Source organism: Daphnia pulicaria, chromosome 8 (genome assembly GCF_021234035.1).
Source record: "Daphnia pulicaria isolate SC F1-1A chromosome 8, SC_F0-13Bv2, whole genome shotgun sequence".
Classification (NCBI taxonomy): domain Eukaryota; kingdom Metazoa; phylum Arthropoda; class Branchiopoda; order Diplostraca; family Daphniidae; genus Daphnia; species Daphnia pulicaria.
This window is the reverse complement of record NC_060920.1, coordinates 11,327,873-11,349,239: the sequence shown is the minus strand read 5'-3', so window position 1 is coordinate 11,349,239 and position 21,367 is coordinate 11,327,873. Positions and strand designations below refer to the sequence as shown.

The following is a 21,367-nucleotide window of genomic DNA, read 5'->3' as shown; positions in this document are numbered from 1 at the left end:
GGAGACACCACTTTTTGTGAAACATTCATAGAATTGAGAATCCCAGACGTCTTCTTTTCCCCCCCACCTCACTACTATTTCAGAAAAAGAAATAAAAGTTCGACCATCTAAATAATGAAGACTGACTTTCATAACTGATTCACGATCAAGCAGCTCTTGGTTGCCATAGAGTCTCTCCCCAATCAGAGAAGAGCAGCACGAACGTCTCTCTTGCCTTTTTTTTTTCTGGTTGTTCCTTTGCGCGTTTGTTGATCAATATTTCAGCGTCTTATTAATTTCGTGCATTAACCTTCTCGGGAGAATGTTGTGACAGCTCCGCTAAGTGCTCCGCCAACCGCCGAGCGGAAAGGTACGCGCACATTGTAGACGCTGCAAGGCGCAGCAAGGTACTATGCGTCCGCCTTTTGTTGGTTGCCAAAAGTCCCTAGTCCTGGCTACTAATTCAATAGCACCCAACAGTAGGCCTAACATGCTCCAGTCTGGCCAACATGATCCACTCCATAATGGAGAATATTACTGTCGGGTGAACAATACATCCGTATACTACTATATGAAAGTTGGAAAATATCATGCTCGCTGTCTTTCTCCAGCTCGCTAGTGTACAGTTTCTTTCTCTTTTGTTCGCTGTTATTGTGTGTAGGTATATTACTGTATAGACGTCATATAGATTCAACCCCTCTGGGTCGTCGAAAACAAAGAAAACGCTGGATGCACACAGCATCAGTCCCCGTAGGATAAAAAAAAAAGGTAGTAGATAGTATGTATACTATACGCCTCGTCGGAAACAAATGAGCCGTCCTGTATAATAATAGGGAAAAAACCAAAAAACAAACGGGCGAGAAAAAGAAAGACTACTACATGCCTACTTGCAATCATCTATTCAATAATCATTTATTCGAGTCTTCTCTCTTCGTTTAAACTTAAAGAGGAACTCAATTTCAAATAGCATCATAATCGCCGTCTACATGCAAACAAATCTTGTTACGCTGGGTTTTGTTACGTAAATACTGGGATGTTTTATTTTTATTCGAGAGAAAAAAAGGAATAATATGCTATATACTGCTCATATTCGCAGGCTACGTCTAAACAGAATAGAAAGATTATCTTTTGTTGGCTGTAATATTGTGCCAAGCCTTTTGGAGGAAAAATTTGCAGTGGGCTGATAACTGAAACCTTATACTTATTACATGGGGAAATAGCTGAGCTGGGTTTAAGGATCGCAACAGGGTTAAGAGTGACCAAAGGATGGTCGCAGCCATAACCGCTAAATCTATTTGTCAGTCGTGGATGTACCGATGTTCAAAGACAAACAAGATTTCCCCGTAGTCCTCGGCAACATACACACTCGTATGTTAGAGACTCGTGTTCTTTTTAAATATTCAATGATTGAAAAACAAACAAGGAAATCAATGCTGGTGCATAGAAGCCGTTGAATTAATGTTTGATGCACTACATCTTCCAATCAGCCCTCTTTCATTTTACCAGGAAATCGATAATAAACTTCCAGATGTTAGCTGTTAAGATTATCAACCCTTGAAAAAACAAGCAACTCAACTCAATTGTTGTTGCGTTGCTGGGAAATAAGCGCAAACAGTAATTGCACTTTCAAAACTGTAGCGCGTTTGGAAAGCGCACTCATGTTTTTTCGAAAGTTCTTTTTTTCCACTCCAAACTTGTTGTATTCGACTTTCAAAATCACAATCGTACGATGATAAAAAGACTAAACCAGTTCGTTGTCGGAGTGAAATTCAAGTCGCAAGTGAGTGTACCTAGCGAAACAGGAAAACCAAACTAGTTTGAAATTTTCGATCAAATTTATTGGATAGCCCAGCTGGTAGGTCATAAACCTTTCCGGGTGTTGGGCGATGAAAAGCCTCGAAAAATGAACAGAACGATATGAACAAGTCGCTTAAGCTTTCGGATTTTTACGCGGAAAATGCTATTAATTATTCGGTTGGCTTTTCCTGACGCAAGCGGGGTTGCCTTGATGGGACAAACCACTATGGCTGGAATTAAAACGAGGCTACAGGGGGGGGGGGGGGAAACGAAGGTTGCCAAAGCCTGAAACGTCCGTTCAATAACCTCCTAGACAACAAACTGGAGCACTCAATAAGTCTTGCGCCGCACTGACGAACCAAACAAAAATGAGTTAAAAGGTATATCATTTTCCTTGATATAAATAACATTCGTCACCGACCCCGAGAGATGCGCTTTGGCATAGAAGAGCATCCAATGCCGCTCTCAACTCAACAGCCAACCATGTCGGTCTCTACGTGATCCTCTCTCGGGATTGCAATGTTGCGCACGTGACGAGAGCTACAGTCAAGGGAAGATGACCGATTCCGTCAAGCTTTTACGTATTTCGCGTCTAGTGCTGCCATGCCATTTGTTCTATTTTACTTTCAGTTGTTGCCTCCCTTCTAGTCATCGCCTTATAGAGAGAAAGAGAGAGAGAAGGAGAGAGAGAACCTCTCGTTTACCGCCCAAATCCAGCTTGTTTCCTGTAACTGGGTAGTACACTTTGTTTTCTTTTGTATTTTCTTTGGGCTTGTTTTTTGTTGGGGGGATTTTCTCCCCTTAGCCTTTTTCGGCTGGCATCACGACACGAATAAAAAGATCCCCGTTCGTTTCACGTGCCTCCGTGTAGTGTGGATAAAGTTTGGCACCGCGGATGCTTTACCGACTTTATTACTCGGAAAAGTACATCACGGGCGGAAGCCCGAATTCTTCAACCGAGTTCATTAAACAAAAACAAACGAAAATACCCTGGTATTATTGATTTTTTGCTCGTGTGCTCATGTCGAAGACAGAAGAAAGCTCGTTAAATCTGATTAGCACTTTCCGGAGGGTTTTTTTTCCCCGGCGAATGTGGAAGAGACGTGAAGCAATTCGATTCTTATTTCCGACTACTTTTTTTGTTGTTCCAAGATTTACAAAAAAAAACTAATAAAACGGAAGAGTAGAAAATGCCCAAGACTTTTAAGTGCTTTTTACGAACCCTTTTATCACTCAAACGAAAGTAACCCAGTGAAATTGGTCCTGCTATCTTTTGTGTATGTTAATTGATTGAATTTCCAGGGCACTGCTATACTTTGTCGTTAGCTTTATACGGAAGGATTGCATTTCACGAGCTATTAGCGGGCTACTCTTTTATTTTTAAACCGTTCGAACGCTAGATGGCACTCGAGTCAAGAACGAAATCGAAAGGGGAAAAAAAAATATTTTGATTTTTTACACTTTCGGTTTCCTTCTGCTAGTCTTGTAACGTAATCCCTTTGCTGATCATTTGATCTTCATTTTTTCCCCCTTTTAGTCGTTGCGATCTCGAATTTTCGAAAGTGTCGCACTAATTGAGTTTCATTGCGTCACAATCCAAAGGGTTTGAGTTATTTTGTTTAAATTGGTGTTTGCAATGCACAATGCATACATTCGTACTCGAAGAGATAACTGGAGTTGCTACTATCATGCGAGATTGATTGTCGATATTTACATGTCGAAGGTTACGGCTGATTAGATCATAGACTGTTTTTTTTCCTTCATTCTTTTCATCACTGTCTTTTTAGACTGTGATCTGATAACTTCCAAGCCAGTCACTGCCTTTCAGTAAGTACATAAAGAAAGGAAAGTCATGTAAAGGGGAGGGATAACCCAATTTGATTTTTTCAAGGTTGCTTGACTGGTCCTAATTTACTTTTCTTCACACCACCACAACAGTCTTTCCTCTCATTCTTGCCAGTCCGCTGTAGGATACAGACAGTACTGCTGCTGCTGCTGTACAGGACGTGAACACTGATTCAAAAATGCCTGGTGTGATTTCAAAGCACCTGACACAGTTTTCAACTGCGACTGGAATTCCTGAAACTACACTGTCTCGTGTCACCTGTGCTGTTTTTGTGGGTTTGTACTATGGGAAGGTCATCCACCCAAGGCTCGTCAGCCTCTTGGCTCGCAACTCAACTCTCAACCCAAAGAAAGTGGCCAGAAAAGACTTGAACGACAACAAACAAAATGTGTCACCAGAACAGGAGTCTACAGAAGAAGCCATCAAAAACATAGAAAAGTTGGGGCTGCAAAAAGAAAACCAGAAGAAGAATCCGACAGTCAACAAAGCCTTTCTGTTCCAACTTCAAAAACTGTTGCAGATCATGGTACCCAGTGTTTGGTCGCGTGAGTCCGGCATCCTCACTTCACACACGCTGACCTTGATTGCTCGCACCTTCCTCTCTATCTACGTAGCCATGTTAGAAGGACGCATGGTCAAGTATATCGTCCGTCGTGATGTGAGAAATTTTTCTTTCATGCTACTTCGGTGGCTGCTCGTAGCACTGCCGGCTACCTTCATCAATTCCATGATTCGCTTCCTCGAATCTCACCTTGCCATGAGATTCCGCACGAGACTAGTCAGATATGCCTACAAGCTTTATTTCGAGCATCAGACTTACTATCGCGTGAGCAACCTGGACGGCAGATTGGAAAACGCCGATCACTGTAATCAAACATTTCCTTTCAAGTTCTTTTTGCGGAGTTTTATCAAGCGTCTTTTCTCCCCTCTAACGTGTAGGCTTAACTGATGACATCACGGCTTTTACATCTTCCGTCGCCCATCTTTACTCTCATCTCACGAAACCTATTTTAGATCTGGTTCTTATCACCATTTCACTCTACAATATTGGAAAGGGAATGGGAGGTTCCGGGGTACCTGGTATGGAATTTTACTACTTTTTTTCTTTTTTAAATTTTCATTTGTATATTTTTTTAAAAGAAAAAAACTAATAAAATTGTTCTCGTTAAAGGTCCACTTTTGGCAGCGACTGTTATCTTCCTAACTGGTCAAATTTTGAAGGCCGTTTCGCCCAAATTTGGAAAACTGGTAGCTGATGAAGCCAACCTGAAAGGTTATTTACGCTACATTCATTCGCGAATCATCGCCAATGCGGAAGAAATTGCTTTCTATAATGGGCACAAGGTATCATTATAGCACCGTTGTCCCTTCACACATGAATGATGTCCCTTTTGCTAACTGAAATTTGTCGAGACCATTAGGTTGAGTTGAATCACTTGAACCGAGCCTACAAAGCCGTCTGCGACCAAATGATATCCATTTTCTCTCAAAGACTGTGGTACATTATGCTTGAACAGTTTTTGATGAAGTATGTTTGGTCTGGTACAGGAATGGTTATGGTCTCCATTCCCATCATTCTCGGCAACAAAGGTTCGGGATTGTCCCTCAAATTTTCGTGCACTACATTTTTGACTTTTTATTGTTTTATGTACTGCAGACCAAGAAAATAGCAAAGACGGAGGTGTGAGTTCTAGAACGCAATACTTTACAACGGCCAAAAACATGCTAGCCTCCGGCGCTGATGCCGTAGAACGCTTGATGACATCTTACAAAGTGCGTATGACATTCCTACACGAACTGAGAAATCAACAGAATCCTAATTAGTTGTGCTTTTGCAATGCAAATTAGGAAATCGTGGAGCTAGCGGGTTACACATCTCGCGTTGGAAACATGTTGGATGTTTTTGAGGAAGTCGGACGGGGCCATTACGAAAAGCCATCCATCAAGGGCAATTCAAAATCGGGACAGAGACAGTGGGAGACCCTTCGATTGACTGTGAAAAATGGTCTACCCATTGCCACGGGTATAAAAACAATAGACGATAGCAATAAAAAAAAATGTCCTTCAAAATTCAAATCAAATTCTAACGTTGCAAAACAAATTGTTCATTTTAGGTGAGTTGACTGAATATTCTGACGGAGTTATTTCACTGGATGACGTTCCAATTGTGACACCAAATTTCGATGTTGTCGTCCCCTCATTATCCTTGAAGGTAACGCGTGGTTGGATTCAGTGCATAGCCTAACTGTTGCACCGGGTTTTGAAACTTTCACTTTTTGTGACGCAGGTTGTCAAGGGTATGCATCTCTTGATAACTGGACCGAACGGTTGCGGAAAAAGCTCTCTGTTGCGTATCCTCAGTGGCTTGTGGCCCGTTTATAGAGGCAAATTACATAAGCCTCCAACGGAGGACATGTTTTACATCCCGCAACGGTCGGTCTCTTTTGTTGACTTAATTCGGAACAACTGACAACTAAAACCATTGTGATTCTAATTTTTTTTTGTTTTCCCCCTAACGCATTATAGCCCCTACATGTCTATCGGCAGTTTAAGGGACCAGATTATTTATCCCGACACGCTAGAAGAGATGAGAAACAAGCGAATTACTGACGAACATTTAGATGAGATTTTACAGCAGGTTCACCTTGCTCACATCGTTCGACGTGAAGGTGGTTGGGATGCAGCAGCTGATTGGAAAGATGTCCTCTCAGGAGGCGAAAAACAACGGATGGGAATGGCCAGGCTTTTTTATCATAAGTAAACATCAAGGGATTTTCATTATCTGAAGTCCAACTATAACTCAATATCTTTCCCACAGACCGCAGTTTGCCTTGCTGGACGAGTGTACTAGCGCAGTCAGCATTGACGTCGAAAGCCAAATTTATCAAGCTGCCAAAGATGCTGATATTACACTTCTCACTATCACCCATCGCCCATCTTTATGGTGTGTCCAAAAAAATATCCAAAAATTCTGCTAGTTGAAATTACGCTATCGGCTTGTATTTTTTCTAGGAAATTCCATACGCATCTGCTTCAATTTGATGGTGAAGGCAAGTGGACTTTGGAGCCATTGAATACTGAAACCCGGCTTACGCTCAAGGAAGAGAAACAGCGTTTGGAGGCGCAGTTGTCTGGCATTCCTCGTATACAGGATCGTCTGAAGGTGACCTTGCCAACTGGTTTGTGCCAATTTCTTGTTAACTAACAATTTTTTACTTGAAAAAAAACAAAAAACAGGAATTGTGCGTTCTTTTGGGAGAAGACTCGTCTACACAAGAGGAAGTGGAGTCCAACTCTTCCGATTGATTCAACCCATCATATTCAGTTCAGTTCTCCATGTTTAGCTGAGGAAAAATCATTCAGCAACCTTTATCCTCTTAGTCAATTTATGATGAATTATGATTTAAACAACATGCGGTGTGATAGCGCGTTAGTCCCAGTCGCTCAGAAAACATATTTTTTGGGGTTCTAAGTTTAGATAGAATACTTTTTTTTTCAGTTTTTTTTTTAAACAATATTTCCAAATTAAAATTTCCTTGTTAGTTTTTTGTTGGCTGGCTGGAACCTAGAACCAGTTTCGATTCTTTCTCCCCATTGTACTAGTCCAATTTGACGGGCACATGTTTTCGGCATATTAACAGTGCTACATGAAACCCCGTCGTTATTTTTAATTATTTAGTAAAATCCCTTGTTGTTTTGCAAATGACGGATCTTTACTGACATTTGCTCGAAATCGTTCATGATAGAAATTACTCTACATTTTCTTTAATCAGGGTCAAAATTGCTGATGATTACGAGAAGGAAGCCGCAACCGGAAAACATTTTGTTATTACATTAAAAAAAAAAACCTTTCACTCAGCAGCACCCAATTGAGACATAATATTTCAATTACGTAATTATCTTTAGTCACAATTGTTATTCAACTCGAAAGCCAGAAACATCGTGCCATCGTTTCAATTTGTGGAACTTTTATGGCTGGCCGTTTTTCTTTCAAATTTACGCGGTATTTTACCATGTCAGTCACTTTTCTTTAAGGGCATTGCTTGATCCTGTACAACTTGTCCTTTACTTGATTAGTTTAGTGAAAATAAATAGATATGCTGTATATCAATATTTTAGCCTTCAACTCCACTTGTAGTTATTTACATAATATACACGCAATCGGCAGTTCCCATTTCCGCATAAACAATAAACAAAAGATCACGTGATTAATAAATAGTGATTTAATGCGTTCCCGCTAGATGTCGTTTCAAGTTTAAGCCATCTAGCGCGATCGCCAAGACTTTGGTGCACAGCGAATGAAAGGGAAAAAAAATAATAAATGGAAGAAGAAGGGGGAGAGAAAAAAAATCGGTCCAAGATGGCCGTGAACGAGACTCTTCTCGGCAGTACAATGACGAATTTCACCCTTCCCAGCCCTAAAAGACATCGCAAATATGAAGAAACAGGAACGATTCACGATGAGGTGACTATCTATTTACAGTGTTGTTTGGTTCGCTCGAAGAATGACATCCAGGAAAGAGATCTCTGAGAAAATGTCATTTTGTTTCACTTTCCACCGGGATGTTTGGCTTTATTCTTTTTGACGCTATCGAAGCTTTCCATCTCCAAAATTCATTCATATCGAAGATGACGATTCCCGAAAACAAAGTGCTCCAAAAAACATTCCCAATGGTTTGATCGCTTTAAGTGGAAAAAGTTTCTTGGGAACACTGTCCCACTGAATTGTTTTGATTCAGTGACAGCCTCAAGACAGACATTCAATATCATTGAAATTGAGGTCCATCATTGAGCATCAACATCAAAATGCCTACTTGTCTTTTCAATAGTGTTTAGCTTGATACAAGGCTTTCTAATTCATTGTTTCTTATGTTTTCTTTGCAGCTGCGGAACATTCAAAGTGTCATTCGCCTCACCAAAGAAAATATTGATGCGCTCAATGCACAGTTTGCTGGATTCCAACACCCACCCTTGATGTACATAGCTGTAAGTACAATTAAGTTTTCCTTAGTTCCACCCCTCACACTTTCCCTTCTGAAAGATCATTTATCATCAAAAGTCTAATAAAACTACATTAACAGAGGTTTCATAACACAGCCAGTTTTTCCACTAAAACATAGCTGTCTTTGAACAAATCTATAATCTCCATGTCCTACTCATTTCATTATGACATCGAAATGACTTGGTTTTTGTTTTTCAATAGGAATACAATGAATTGACAAGCAAGTTGCACGAATTCAAAGCCCGAGAGCAAGAACTCATCGAAAGAGTAAGCGCAGCTACGGCATCCAACGGACGACAAAGTCCTGGTGGTCACGAGTTGGAAGATTGTTCCGATGCTGAATTGCCACCACACCTCAAAACAGGATTTGGGCCAGATGGAGGTGGTCATCATCATGGACACCAGCAACAACAAATTCATCATCAACAACAAGCTCCCGGTCCGCCTTTAATTGCTATCCCTCCTCCTCCTCGATCACCTCTAAAGTCGGTAGTGCGAGCATACCTGCCCAACGAGCAACGGACGATCGTACAAGTCAAACCCGGCCAAACTGTGCGTGAAGCCCTTTCAAAAGCCATGAAGCTGCGCAAGCTGGACCCGTCCACGTGCGCGGTCTATCGATGCACACAGCCTGAGGTATTACAAAACAAGTTGCTCGCATAACAAACAATGTCAATATTCCCCCATTTTCTCCCCAAAGGTCAAAGTACAATGGGATGCCGATATAGCTTCAGTCGAAGGTGGAGAGATTCGTGTTAAACTTAAGGATAACTTCTCAGCCACTACCAGCATATCTCACAATTTCGTAAGTTTTCAACCCTCAAAAAATCAGACGACTTTGGTTTACATTTCAATCGTTAATTTAAAACTTGATTTGAAAAGGTGCGCAAAACATTCTTTTCTTTGGCTTACTGCGAGTCCTGCCGACGCCTGCTGTTTCAAGGCTTCTATTGTCGGACGTGCGGATATCGTTTTCATCAGCGTTGCGCTGCAGCCGTCCCTCCCTTGTGCAATCCGGCTCACGTAGCCGAAAACACACTCCTACAGATGTGAGTAATCGTGTCGTAAAAGGAAATTGTGTTGGTACATCGTTGCGAGTCTGCTTCTCATCCAATTTTCGCGTTCAAAAGCGTAGAGTGAACATTTGATTGCATACCTAGAAGACCTTGGCCATAGTTTGAGATCAAAAGACTACGCTGAAGGTCTTCTAAGTACATGGCGGATTTTTTTCTGGGAATTCAAATTGAGGGGCTTTTATATATTTTTTTGTCAGCAGCAGAAACATTTTTGCTTTTACTTTTGATCTCGAAAGATTTAAAAAATGGCGAATTTCAAACATTCAATGACTTAATCCTGATTTATATGGAATATTTGATAGGTTAATATCGTGTCCAGAGGGCCCCGTACCGTACCCGTACACAGCCGGCCTTACATACCCGCCGACATTCCAGCCGATGCAGATTCCTCGACGCCACCCTCCACCTCTAGCCCAAAGAGAACGATCAACATCGGCTCCTAACGTTTGTTACAATATGGTCGGCAATCAAGGCGGCATCGATACCGCATTAGAGGATTGGTCCTATCGTATCAAAGCTCACAACCTTGCTGCAACAGGTACGCCTAATTTTCATTATTCTTTTGCATGTGTTTTATTTATTTTTTAAATCGGCTTGTAAGATGAAGTGGCTGTCGATACTCCATCTTAAAATCCCTATCATTGATTCACAATTTTTTGTTTTCGTTTTTATCAACCAAATTATTAAGTGCACGAAATTTTATTTTTTTTTTGCGTCGTTTTCATTTTGTTTTCTTTTCTTTCCGTTTGCCTGTTGCAAATTTTTGTTAAATCCACAAAAAAAAAACCCGAAATCAAACCAAAAACCATCAAATCCGCTGTGTGTGGGGAATCCTGCGTGTACACAAAACCACTGAAACCCGACCTTAAAATCCTCAAACAAAACAAACAAAAAACCACAGAAGCTGGCCTGATCAGTTTAACACGTTTGGTACAAAACGGCGGAGGCCGGAGCAACAGCAACAAAGGCTTGAATGGCATCCGGGAAGAGCAGCATGAGAATCAGCCCCCTGAGCCGCAACAGCAACAACAACAGGCGCATGTTCCCGGGAGGCATGCCTGGGCTCTCCCGTTCACCAACCTGGCTATCGGACTTACGTTGCCCACCTGTGCGTAACCTAACCCCCAAGTCATTTTTTTTTCACCTCAGTTTTTCGCGATCTATTTTTCTGTCCGTCTTATGAATTTGTATTGGATCCAAAATCATAAAAGAACTAATAATCAACAACTCTAGTTGCCCTAGTAAAACAACAAAAATCCCAATTCTTGAATGGCGCTTTTCTGCTGATTTTGGATCGTCAATGAAAATGCTTTGACCTTGCTTGCTTCATTTCCTCCTTTACGTCACCCTTTCTGCACTTCGATTCATATTTGCTTCTACCTTTAATTTTAAAATTTTTTGAGTTTTTTTTATTGTTATTTTATTTGAACCGCTAATTTGACGCAATTTACTATCACGTTTTTGCATGCTTCGCGCCTTTTGTTAAATCACCACCAGCCAACAACAGCTACTTCCACCGAGGTAAATTTCAAAGGGCAGACAGTCATCATTTAACTCCACTTTTAAAAATATTCGTTGGATTACAAAATGGGGTCGATGTTTCAAACTATTAATCCGCTTCTTAACTTGATAGTAACAAATTTCATGGGAGGCGGCGGAAGCGGAGGCAACGGAGGAGCCCCACCCACCCTGAGTGGTCTTGGCGGAGCTTCCAGTCCGGGTAGCAGTCCGACTAAACCGTCGCATAGTCACAGTGCGCAGGCCAGCCCAACCAATACTTTACGGCCATGGAGACCACGAGCAAGAAGCGCGGACGAAAGTAGCAAAAAGGTACAATCAAAAAGTGGAAAAGTAACAAAAAGTGGGTGATTTATCTAATTGAAATTAACAGGTGCGAGCGTCTCGCGAATCGATCGAAGATTGGGAGATTCCCGCAGACGAGATCCTCATTGGGCCGCGCATTGGTTCTGGCTCCTTCGGAACTGTGTATCGCGGACACTGGCACGGCCCAGTCGCTGTCAAAACCCTCAATGTCAAAGATCCGACACCAGCTCAGTTACAGGCATTCAAAAACGAAGTGGCAGTGTTGCGGAAAACCAGGCAAGTGTTCACATCAATTGTACCAAGCAATTACTCGTTAATGAACACAATTCATTTAATGGAACCATTTTCCCCGTTAGACATGTCAACATTTTACTCTTTATGGGTTGCGTGAGTAAGCCGCAATTGGCCATCGTGACGCAATGGTGTGAAGGTTCATCCCTGTACAAACATCTCCACGTTCTCGAGACCAAGTTCGAGCTTCTAACACTCATCGAAACAGCGCGTCAAACAGCTCAGGGCATGGAGTAAGTTGTGTCGCTAACCAATGCAGACGAGTGGATATTGATTATATTTTTCTCGTCAACTTTTAGTTATCTTCACGCCAAGAACATTATCCATCGCGATCTTAAAAGCAACAATATATTCTTGCACGACGACCTAACTGTCAAGATTGGAGATTTCGGTCTTGCCACGGTCAAAACACGCTGGTCAGGATCTCATCAGTTTCAGCAACCTTCGGGTACTAGCCTTTTCCCAAAAATTAATAAGAAAAACACATCCAATTCGTTTGTTTCTATGTTAGGATCAATACTTTGGATGGCGCCGGAAGTGATACGCATGAAGGATGAAAATCCGTACAGTTTCCAGTCAGATGTGTACGCTTTCGGTGTTGTCCTCTATGAACTGTTTAGTGGCCAGCTACCTTATTCGCACATCAGCAACAAAGATCAGGTATAATTCAATTAGGAATTCAAAAAGGAAAAGGCAAAAGTGGTGTTAAAGTTCAATCGAATATTTTTTAGATATTGTTCATGGTGGGCCGAGGATTCCTTCGTCCTGATTTGAGTCACGTTCGATCAGATACCCCGAAAGCGCTTCGCAGGCTACTGGAATCATCGATCAAGTTTACGCGAGAGGAACGACCTCTTTTTCGCCAGATACTCGTCTCCCTCGAAAGTCTGTCTCGTTCCTTACCCAAAATCCATCGCTCCGCTTCGGAACCTACACTGAGTGGAAGTCATTTCCAATCAGAGGATATTTACTTCGCCTACGCCCTGCCCAAGACTCCTATGAACGCCCAATTCGGCGCCTTTCCTCTATTCAATACGGGAGGTGTCATTTGAAATAGGAAAAATAACTGGAAAGAAGAAACTAAACAAACAAACTGGAGAAACCGGAATTTTAATCGATAATTACGTTTAGGAATTCTGCCATTGCGACGCCACTCCTGCCCACTCTTCTTCGTTTCTCTATACTCAAGTTCAAAATATTGTTTCCCTTCTTAAGCTTTAATTGATAAAAACAAAACAAAAACAGACATACCATAGTCGACGATCCCGTTTTTTTTTTCTTTTCTTTTAAATCAATATTATTTTTTTAGAGGAGTTCGTGACACTACCTTTACAGACAACTCCGATCCTAGCATAGGAATGTACTGTACACAATATTATTGGCACCGTTGGTTGTGTTGTGTAGACTACAAATTGACTGTCCCCCCCCCCCCACTCTGCTCGTACACCGGATATATCTATTGTACCTTCTGTCGTCCGTTAGCCCCCAAATCCTCTTTCCCCTGTTGACGAGAGCCGTGAAACTTCTCGCACACTTCAGACTCTTTTCCTTTTTAAAAAAACTTCTCTGTTCCTCCGCCCGGCGCTGTTCGTTGAATCCTAATTACTACTATTCCCTCCACCCGATATATGCTCCTATTCTTCAACTCTCTTTCTCAAAATTCTTCGGTTTCGTGCATGTGTATGTTGTTCCATGTTTTTGTTCTCCCCTCCTCCCTAATCCTTCGTCACGTACAATTCGTCGTCTTGTGCGAAATATGAACATTTCAAGTCCAGCCTACCATGCGAGGTATCCCTGCTACTCTGGGGAAAAGAAGACTGACAAAGCAAGAAATACCACAAAACAAAATTGTATCCCTCCACGTTGACGTTATGTATAGGCGAAAACAAAAAACCGAAAAATTAAGACTAATTCAAGAACACACAAAACAACAACAACAAAAAAAGAATAGGTACCAACGGAGAAACAAAAAGAAAAGAAAACATTTAAGTGACTATCCTAGCTGGTTTTCCTGTCCACTTGTGTAATGCTTTCCTCTCCTCTGCTGTATATATACCCCCGACCGTTGCGATAAACCATTCAAATAAACATGAAATGCCTCAAATTCAACTCTACACTCTTTGTCTTTGTCGGTTCTTTCCTTTCAAAAAGATGAACACGCTGCGTAGGCTCTTTGAGCTTCGTTACAATTAAAACCATGTGTCACCAAATAATTATCTTTTCGACAAACTGATAACAGGCCTGCAACTGGACGTGAGTGATTGACAAACCAACAAGAGATGCGACACACGTTCTAATCAGGATCACGAGGGGAAATGGCAATTCGGACTAAAGCTTGAATGAAATAACATCGTTCCTACCTTTAAAAATGACTTGACGGCCAGATGATGCACAGGAATCTGAAGTGCAGTTTAGAAATGTGGTAGTGAAACATTTCTGATGGGATGTCTCTAGAGTAGTCATTTGCTGTCCTCCTGTAATTAATGTAGGGTATTTTAATTCATGTTTGATGATCTTAACAATTTGTCGATAAACTTTCAATGAATCAAAGAACAATCTTGAGAAAGTACTACCACATGGCAATTGTAGCACACCCTCAAAATTTTCACAAGCCAAGCAAGCATTCAAAAAGGTAAAGCACAAGTCACGCACACCATCATACACGTGCAAGATTTTTCTAGGAGATTTAAGGTTCATAGTTGTTCAGTGTTCACCAACTGAATTGTCATTTTTTTCTGACTCACCCTTTCAGTTACTTTTGTATAATCAGTTTTCAAAAAGGGGAAGGGTCATCAAACAAAAAGAAAATTACCTGCACCAACCACGTGGATCGACTCTTGATCACTAGCAATTTAACGCAAATATCACAAAAGTTTTTCTTTCAAGTTCATGATGAATTTAACACTTTCGTTAACCGAATTCTGACGGTCGCTTATCTGAAAAATTTGAATATTATGGACAACGTGCACATTCGGCGCTCAAACTGGAAAGACTGCCGAATGTCGAATGAGATAAGGATTTCCAATTTCCATTCCTCTTACTTGAGATGCTGCATTGCCAAAAATTTTTATGAAACAGAACATGTGATTTATTTTAGAACTTATCTTTTTTTGCAAATCCTATCGTTATTCGTAACGGCCAAAATAGAACAAAAAAATAATAATATTGACATCCAGAGCCTAGCGGCAATTAGCAAAATTACAGAAATTGTGTATTACTCTTCGTCACCAGCGACTTTACAATTTTGCAAATTATATTTTCAATACTATTTAGTAAATCCAGTTAATACATGAATAATAATTTTAAAATTCCGCTTTAACTAAATTTATAACTAAAATTACATCAAATTAATTTTTTCCCAAGTAAAATCAAGATTTAAAGTGCCAAAATGCACCTGCCAATAGAGTCGTGCTCAAAGTAAGTTATATAAGAGCGGCTGTTCGACCAACCGAGAATAATTATTTGCATCCTACACCACGATTCGATTCCTTCAACATGTCTTCGACTAAAACGAGAATTTCATTCGAGGGTTGGATAATTATAACAGTTTTTGTTTTAATTGTGGCATCTGCAATCGGCATGATATGCGTTGATCAAGTTAATCGAGCCTCGATAGAAGAATGCAACAAACGCATCCACTGTTCGTCGTCCCTGAATCCGCAGTCTGCTCAAATGAAAGCAGATGAATCCTTGATCAGTGCCGCACCTGAAGGTAAATCGCCATCGCAACCAGAAACTCGCACAGAAACTTCCGACATAATTCTTCAAACGACTTCCATTCCACCGGAAAAGAGGGAACCTACTATCCTTTCCCGCTAAAATCGACAGATGATTTTCTCTTCCCAAAGCGCGATCTATCCACTGAAATTAAACTCGCTTCAATATTCTTTGTTTGAATCAACTTTGCGACATGTCTCTTGATCAGACAGAATAAATGATTTTCTTTAAAAAATTGTTAAACGATCTTATTTTTTAAAAAAGAATACTTTCATAAATTTTTCTCCTATTACTTTAAAACCATTTTTCTATAAGGGTTACAATAACGTGTAATTGGATGAATGGATATGGTTTTAAAACCATTTGGAAAATTCATCCCCACTAATATTTAGACCAGTACCACCAAAGAGAATAGGTGCTGTAAAAAATTGTACTTTTCCATTGATCTTCTAAACCAATTTCATTCGAAATCAATAATAGAAGAATTCTACGTGAATGCCGAATAAGGCAGTTGTATTTGCCGTGCTTGCGTGATGTCATTAGATTATTACTAGACTATTCTTCGATTTTTTAAAGAAATACAGCTCCAAGAAGAATGTAAAATACGATACAATAATGCCCAGCAGAAGAAGAGCGAAAGCGCTCGCCAATACAGAAAGTGTAAGAGGGTGTTTCGTTTGAGTTTCCGAACGATGAAATTTTCGCATTCCATGGCTACATTGATTTGTTTGATTGACATAGCGTTTGATCCATTGATCCACCAGTCCCAACTCGTTCATCTCTATGATCCTACATTAGAAAAATGTAAAAATGGAATAATTAAGAATGCATTTTCAGAGGGGTTGGCAACTGATTCGAAAGTTGGAAGGCTACGGCGAAAGAATACAGATTTGCACTCCATGCAAACGAGTAGCCAATCACGAGAACTCTGTAAACAGGAAATTCACCCTAGGTTGATTAGATGAGTGTAGGTCGATCCCTTTGGCAGAGCTAAGCACGTTTTCAAAATTGGCATGAACTGTTGGGGCAAAAGAGTCAAATCGCATCGCCTACTTTTTCTGTAGTCCAACTCCATTAGCATATCCAGTTGTAATTTTCCCTGCACACATTTAGATTCGATGCTCAAAATGAATTAATGGTAAAAAACAAAATTGATTTCTGACTTACCGTTGTAAGGGCAAGCCGACCGAAAACTTTATCTAACAATTTTGCTTGGTTGTAATAATGACGGGTTAATCTATTCTCAGGATTTTTTCGCAAGCTGTCTCCTAGGTTCTTCATCGGACCAAAATTAGATTGCTGTAATGGAGAATGACAAATTTCATAAGGCAAATATTAGCAGTTTAAAAAAAATATGACCACCAGAGAACTCTAGCTGTTACCAATAAGGTTGTTTCAAAGATGGAGTTCTTGAGAGTGGCCACTTGAAGGATTTCGCTATTGGCCAATTCCTCAATAGAGTTCACGAGAAGATGCGATTTAGGGATCGTCAAGTATGCGATTATGCAGCTCGAAAAAGCGTAGACGGCCGACATAAGACACCAAGATGATGTTGCGATTCGAGTGGAATAAGAACTACTCGGAATCCATTTGGCTGTGCACCATGTCACAATGGCAAAATGAAACTGTTATAAATTTGGAGGAAGGGGGTGGTATACTTACACTGACTACAAAGGGCTCCAAATGCGAAGAGAAAATTTTGAGAAAACGGCAATTGAAAGCGAAGAGTAGCGTGAATGTGAGATCTGTCCAAACACCATTTCCAATAAGCATTCGTAGTCATCCAAGTGATTGTAGCAATGCTAACTAGAGAAAAGATTATCATCAACCAAACCTAATGGATTCATAAATTCGGATTAGTTTATCGATACTTAATTCCGACAGAAAGGTTATTTATAAAATAATGATGATGAAATACCGTATAATCAAAAGGCCTGAAAACTGCAGTCCATTTATTTCTATCAAAGGTGGGAGCTGGGATAAGACAGGCCGCTTGCTCGTCTAAATAGCTAATGCTAAAGTCTACAACTCGAATTCGGTCTGAAGACGGCACGACTGGTGCTGCAACGAGATCTACTTCCTTCAAGTGTAACCGTCAGGAAACACCGCATGATTCAATAAGTAAGTAAATAAATAAAGGTAAGAAAAAAGTAAAAATAAAATAAAAATGGATACGTACTCGGATTATGGCCATGTGAATCATACCATTCCATGTGTTATTAACTAAAGCTCCGACAGCACCATCCTTGGGTTCAACCACAGTAAATCTAAGCAAAAAAAGAGTGTGCCGTCGACCCCGTCGTGTTAATTATCAAATCTTTTCAAAAGTTTGACTTACGTAAAATTAAACCGAACTGATAGCCACAGAACCATCTGATAGACGAAGCCATCCAGCTATAAATTTGTTCGTCAATTAATGAAATATTTTAGGATTCAAAATGAATAATCTTACCTTATATATCTGTCCTTTGTGATCGTGCTCAATGTGCATATAAGGCCTTATCTAAAGAACAGTTCAGTGCACCGTTAATCGTTATTAAGTCATACGAAAGCCGCAATATAAAAACAAACTTTAATCAAATCTTACATCCAATGAAGCGATGGTTAAGTGCTGCCCGTTTAAAATACTAATTCCAGGCTTTCCTGTAAAAGGGGTGCTTGTACACTCAACAGTGGGTGTTTTCAAAAGCAATAGCGGGCAGGTACTAATCAGGATAAAAGTGGCCGAAATGGATTTAAATAATTGCATTTTAGTTATATCTAAGGGCCTATATAACTTAAGGGGATATGCTTTAAATTTGAATTTTATGATTTTAGGAGATTAATGAAAGGGGAATAAAAATGAATAAATAGATAATTTCGATTTTTAAAAAAATCAAGGATAATGGAATAATTAAGCGGACATTCAGTGACTACTTCTTAATAACTACAATTCACTAAGCGCAAAAAAACAAACACTAGATAATTAGATATATCGCATTTGACAAATTCAATGACGAGACTTCATCCGCTGAACGATAGCGATCCAAATTTCGATGACAAATGCGAAAGAGGCAGCTGCAATTCCAACGGCAAGAACAACGAATGCTCCGGACAGATTGTCCAATGAGATTGGTTTTTTCTTCTGATTTGACATGCCCATTTTTATGTTGGTTGGTTCGCAGTTATGAGTTACTGTTCTAGGAGAACGATTCTTCCAATAATCAATCAGCCCCACATCGTACATTGCGTAGATGCTTTCGGGGATAGCGGAAAAGAAATAGAATGGAAAATTCAAACTTTGGTCATGACTACCTGATTAGCGCTTAAGCACGCATACCCTTCACTGATTAGTTTCGAATAAGGAGATTTTTTGGGCAGGGCAAAACAGAATCTAGTTGATTGGATTTTTTCTCGCATGATGCTTAGACGACATCGATTCTCTTTTTTCCAACTCATGTTAATCAACGACTCCGCCTGAGATTTGCTCTGAAACCCAACAAACGAGATTTTAAAGCACTCTAATAGAAAATGCTATTACGCTTACCAGAATGATCCCGAATTTTCCTAGCAAGGCTGTTTCCAAAAGTTTGTTTAGGTTATAATAGTCACCGGACAAACTGTTTTCGGGATGCTGACGAAGCTGATTTCCCAAAGACTGCAATGGCCCTGAAGTGCTTTGCTAAATATAAATTGAAAATGTTCTGTACAAGAAGATTCATCGTTTCCAGGTGGAATGTAATTATAGTACCAGAAGAGTGGATTCAAAAATAGAATTTTTAATGGCAACCACATGAAGTCTGGGGGATGCGGCTAATTCTTCAGTCGTCTCAACGATGGGTTGCATCTTTGGAATGGTCAAATAAGAGATGAGGACACCTGTATATAAATAAACCAGAACGACAGTAGACAAACACCACACCGAGCCAACGAGCGGACTTGAATTTGGCGATCGTGTAGAACTTTCTTTGGCTGCGATGATAAAACATTACGTGGGATTGGAGAATAAAATCCTTTGACATTATGAAAAGATAAAATTTAAATTTCTTACGTTGGAGGCAGATAATAGAAAACACAGCGAAAATATGATCCGATAAAGACATTTTCATGTATCCATTATCAAGCTTAGAATTTTTATCGGCGATATTCTTCTTCATAACCTGACGGATGGGGCCGAACCTAGAAGTGAGCCAAGTGGCGACGGCTACGCTTAGCATAGAAAATATGATCACTAACCAAACCTGTAAATATGTTAGGATCAAAATTATCAGAGTTATGAGAGAAGAAATTCGTGTGTATGTCTTGTAAAACAATCATATATAACCCTACTTGATAATCATACGGCTTCGCGATGGCTGACAACGAATTATCTGGTTCGGGAGCTGGGATGAGACAAATCATTGGTTCTTCGGAGAAGGTTGTTGTAAAGTCAAGAACTTCAGCACGGTCGAGAGAAGGGACTACAGGGGCCGCGATTATTTCTACTTGCTACTCCGAAACGACATCGAGCAACATTTCACCCATTTTTGAGTTTATCATTGTTAAACAAAAATTGATTTGTGAAAACTAACATTATTAATGGCCATGCCTATCATCCCGTTCCAGGTGTGATTCACCAATGCTCCAAATGTTCCGTCGGGCGGCAAAACCAGCGAAAATCTACGCAACTCACAAATTAGTTTCTATTTTCTTTTCGACACGATTTGAAATATTAAATTTCAATCATGAATATGTGATTCTTACGTAAAGTTGTAGCGTATTGAAAGCCAAACGATGATTTGATAAACGATACCATCCGCCCGATAAGTACTTTGGTTCTTTTCGATAGACATGTACGGCCTTACCTGTTCAAAATTTAAAATAAACCGAGCGTAGTCAAAAGACAATTTCAAAAACTAACTGTAAACTTACATCCAACGAAGCGATCCGCAGGTGGAGGCCGTTCAAGTTGCTGCCACCATGGCTGCATTCAGCGTCATAAGGAACGAATAGAAAAACGATGAGTATCCCGATCCAGGTGCGCTGCTGGTATAAACGAATTTTGAAAAATTCCATAGCCACCTGTCGAGATCACCTCCTATATCACTGACTAGTCTAGAAATACTACAGTTAAGAGCAACTTATATGCTGTTTACATTTTGTGGTAGTCATGCAGTCATTCAGGGTCGTCAAGTACTACAACACACAAACAACGAAAAAGAATTGCATAATGTAGATCCCAGTTATCCACTGCTCAGAAATAGTGGATTCGGTAAAAATCAATAGCATGCTATCAAAAATATAATTGGAGATTGGTCGCACAATCAAAAAATTGTGATTGAGGTACGCCCATTTGCATGAACTTAATTACACAGAGTACGCAGGAATGATTTCTTTTTTTTGAACACGAGAAGGGATGGGCAACAGTATCATTATTTAACACGCAATGCTACAGTTCTTTACAAATCAACGTGTTATTAACCGAACTTACCTTCCAGGATTTAGGTACATGAGACGACGATGGCCCTGTGATAAATGAGTAAAATCTTCGCGAGCGATACGGACCTTTCGGTATTAACAGCTGAACAATAAATCGATTCAGAAGATTTCAAGCTAAAGAATGCTTCAAATATGGACGTTGCTACTTTTTTAAATATGTATAGCAAATACTCAAGTTCGGCTTTCGACTGGGAACAAAATTATTCAGTGATGACAGAACGTCCACGAATCATGATTTATCTTATTCCTGTACATTTTCGATCACATCGGTCTTAAGGTCACTTTCCTACATGAAATTGACTTTAAAATTCTGTTGTCCGTCAAACGATGGCGACATTAGAAATATGATTAATTTTACGCTCGAATTGGTTTGATCAG

General features: G+C 40.1%; 5 protein-coding genes across 11 annotated transcripts in view; 2 read left to right on the top strand and 3 right to left on the bottom strand.

Moving 5' to 3' along the window:
* The window catches only part of LOC124311199, a 67,366-nt gene extending 52,551 nt beyond the window's left edge, over positions 1-14,815 (bottom strand). Inside the window, exons 1-2 of the transcript XR_006909757.1 lie at positions 14,628-14,815; positions 14,176-14,289 (exon numbers count right to left, since the gene is read on the bottom strand). The gene's annotated coding sequence lies outside the window, so the exon portion shown is untranslated. The remainder of the gene's footprint in view (positions 1-14,175; positions 14,290-14,627) is intronic.
* Positions 3,227-7,748, top strand: LOC124310976 (ATP-binding cassette sub-family D member 2-like). Of its 2 annotated transcripts, none has more exons than XM_046775183.1 (13): positions 3,227-3,603; positions 3,715-4,488; positions 4,562-4,702; positions 4,794-4,966; positions 5,044-5,212; positions 5,280-5,395; positions 5,471-5,645; positions 5,737-5,834; positions 5,910-6,055; positions 6,149-6,379; positions 6,441-6,566; positions 6,635-6,785; positions 6,860-7,748. In XM_046775183.1, exons 2-13 carry the CDS (start codon positions 3,801-3,803, stop codon positions 6,926-6,928), a joined length of 2,283 nt encoding a protein of 760 aa, XP_046631139.1. In that variant the 5' UTR covers positions 3,227-3,603; positions 3,715-3,800; the 3' UTR covers positions 6,929-7,748. The 2 variants fall into 2 exon arrangements, with proteins under 2 accessions (XP_046631139.1, XP_046631138.1); XM_046775182.1 differs by having other exon boundaries at positions 3,228-3,603; positions 3,668-4,488.
* LOC124310935 (raf homolog serine/threonine-protein kinase Raf-like) lies at positions 7,953-13,929 on the top strand. Of its 4 annotated transcripts, XM_046775110.1 has the most exons (14): positions 7,953-8,087; positions 8,507-8,608; positions 8,826-9,260; positions 9,325-9,429; positions 9,507-9,673; positions 10,003-10,238; positions 10,602-10,808; positions 11,198-11,221; positions 11,334-11,530; positions 11,592-11,800; positions 11,881-12,048; positions 12,115-12,263; positions 12,327-12,475; positions 12,547-13,929. In XM_046775110.1, the coding sequence occupies exons 1-14, from the start codon at positions 7,983-7,985 to the stop codon at positions 12,865-12,867; spliced, it is 2,574 nt and encodes an 857-aa protein (XP_046631066.1). In that variant the 5' UTR covers positions 7,953-7,982; the 3' UTR covers positions 12,868-13,929. The 4 variants fall into 4 exon arrangements, with proteins under 4 accessions (XP_046631066.1, XP_046631068.1, XP_046631067.1 ...); XM_046775112.1 differs by lacking the exon at positions 10,602-10,808; XM_046775111.1 differs by lacking the exon at positions 11,198-11,221.
* Positions 14,816-16,028: 1,213 nt separating the features above from the next.
* LOC124311203 (glutamate receptor-like) lies at positions 16,029-18,168 on the bottom strand. The gene is made up of 10 exons (XM_046775583.1): positions 18,120-18,168; positions 17,985-18,035; positions 17,871-17,926; positions 17,712-17,799; positions 17,451-17,612; positions 17,195-17,366; positions 16,915-17,126; positions 16,700-16,831; positions 16,480-16,631; positions 16,029-16,321 (listed from the first exon to the last, which is right to left on the bottom strand). Exons 2-10 carry the CDS (start codon positions 18,021-18,023, stop codon positions 16,072-16,074), a joined length of 1,263 nt encoding a protein of 420 aa, XP_046631539.1. The 5' UTR covers positions 18,024-18,035; positions 18,120-18,168; the 3' UTR covers positions 16,029-16,071.
* A 67-nt stretch (positions 18,169-18,235) lies between these two features.
* LOC124311161 (glutamate receptor 4-like) lies at positions 18,236-21,240 on the bottom strand. 3 transcript variants are annotated; one of them, XM_046775511.1, is made up of 10 exons: positions 20,982-21,240; positions 20,423-20,686; positions 20,255-20,355; positions 20,083-20,170; positions 19,841-19,999; positions 19,563-19,752; positions 19,263-19,483; positions 19,059-19,193; positions 18,852-19,000; positions 18,236-18,768 (listed from the first exon to the last, which is right to left on the bottom strand). In XM_046775511.1, exons 2-10 carry the CDS (start codon positions 20,564-20,566, stop codon positions 18,522-18,524), a joined length of 1,434 nt encoding a protein of 477 aa, XP_046631467.1. In that variant the 5' UTR covers positions 20,567-20,686; positions 20,982-21,240; the 3' UTR covers positions 18,236-18,521. The 3 variants fall into 3 exon arrangements, with proteins under 3 accessions (XP_046631467.1, XP_046631466.1, XP_046631468.1); XM_046775510.1 differs by having other exon boundaries at positions 20,423-21,240; XM_046775512.1 differs by having other exon boundaries at positions 18,638-18,768; positions 18,827-19,000; positions 20,423-21,240.
* Positions 21,241-21,367: the final 127 nt, after the last annotated feature.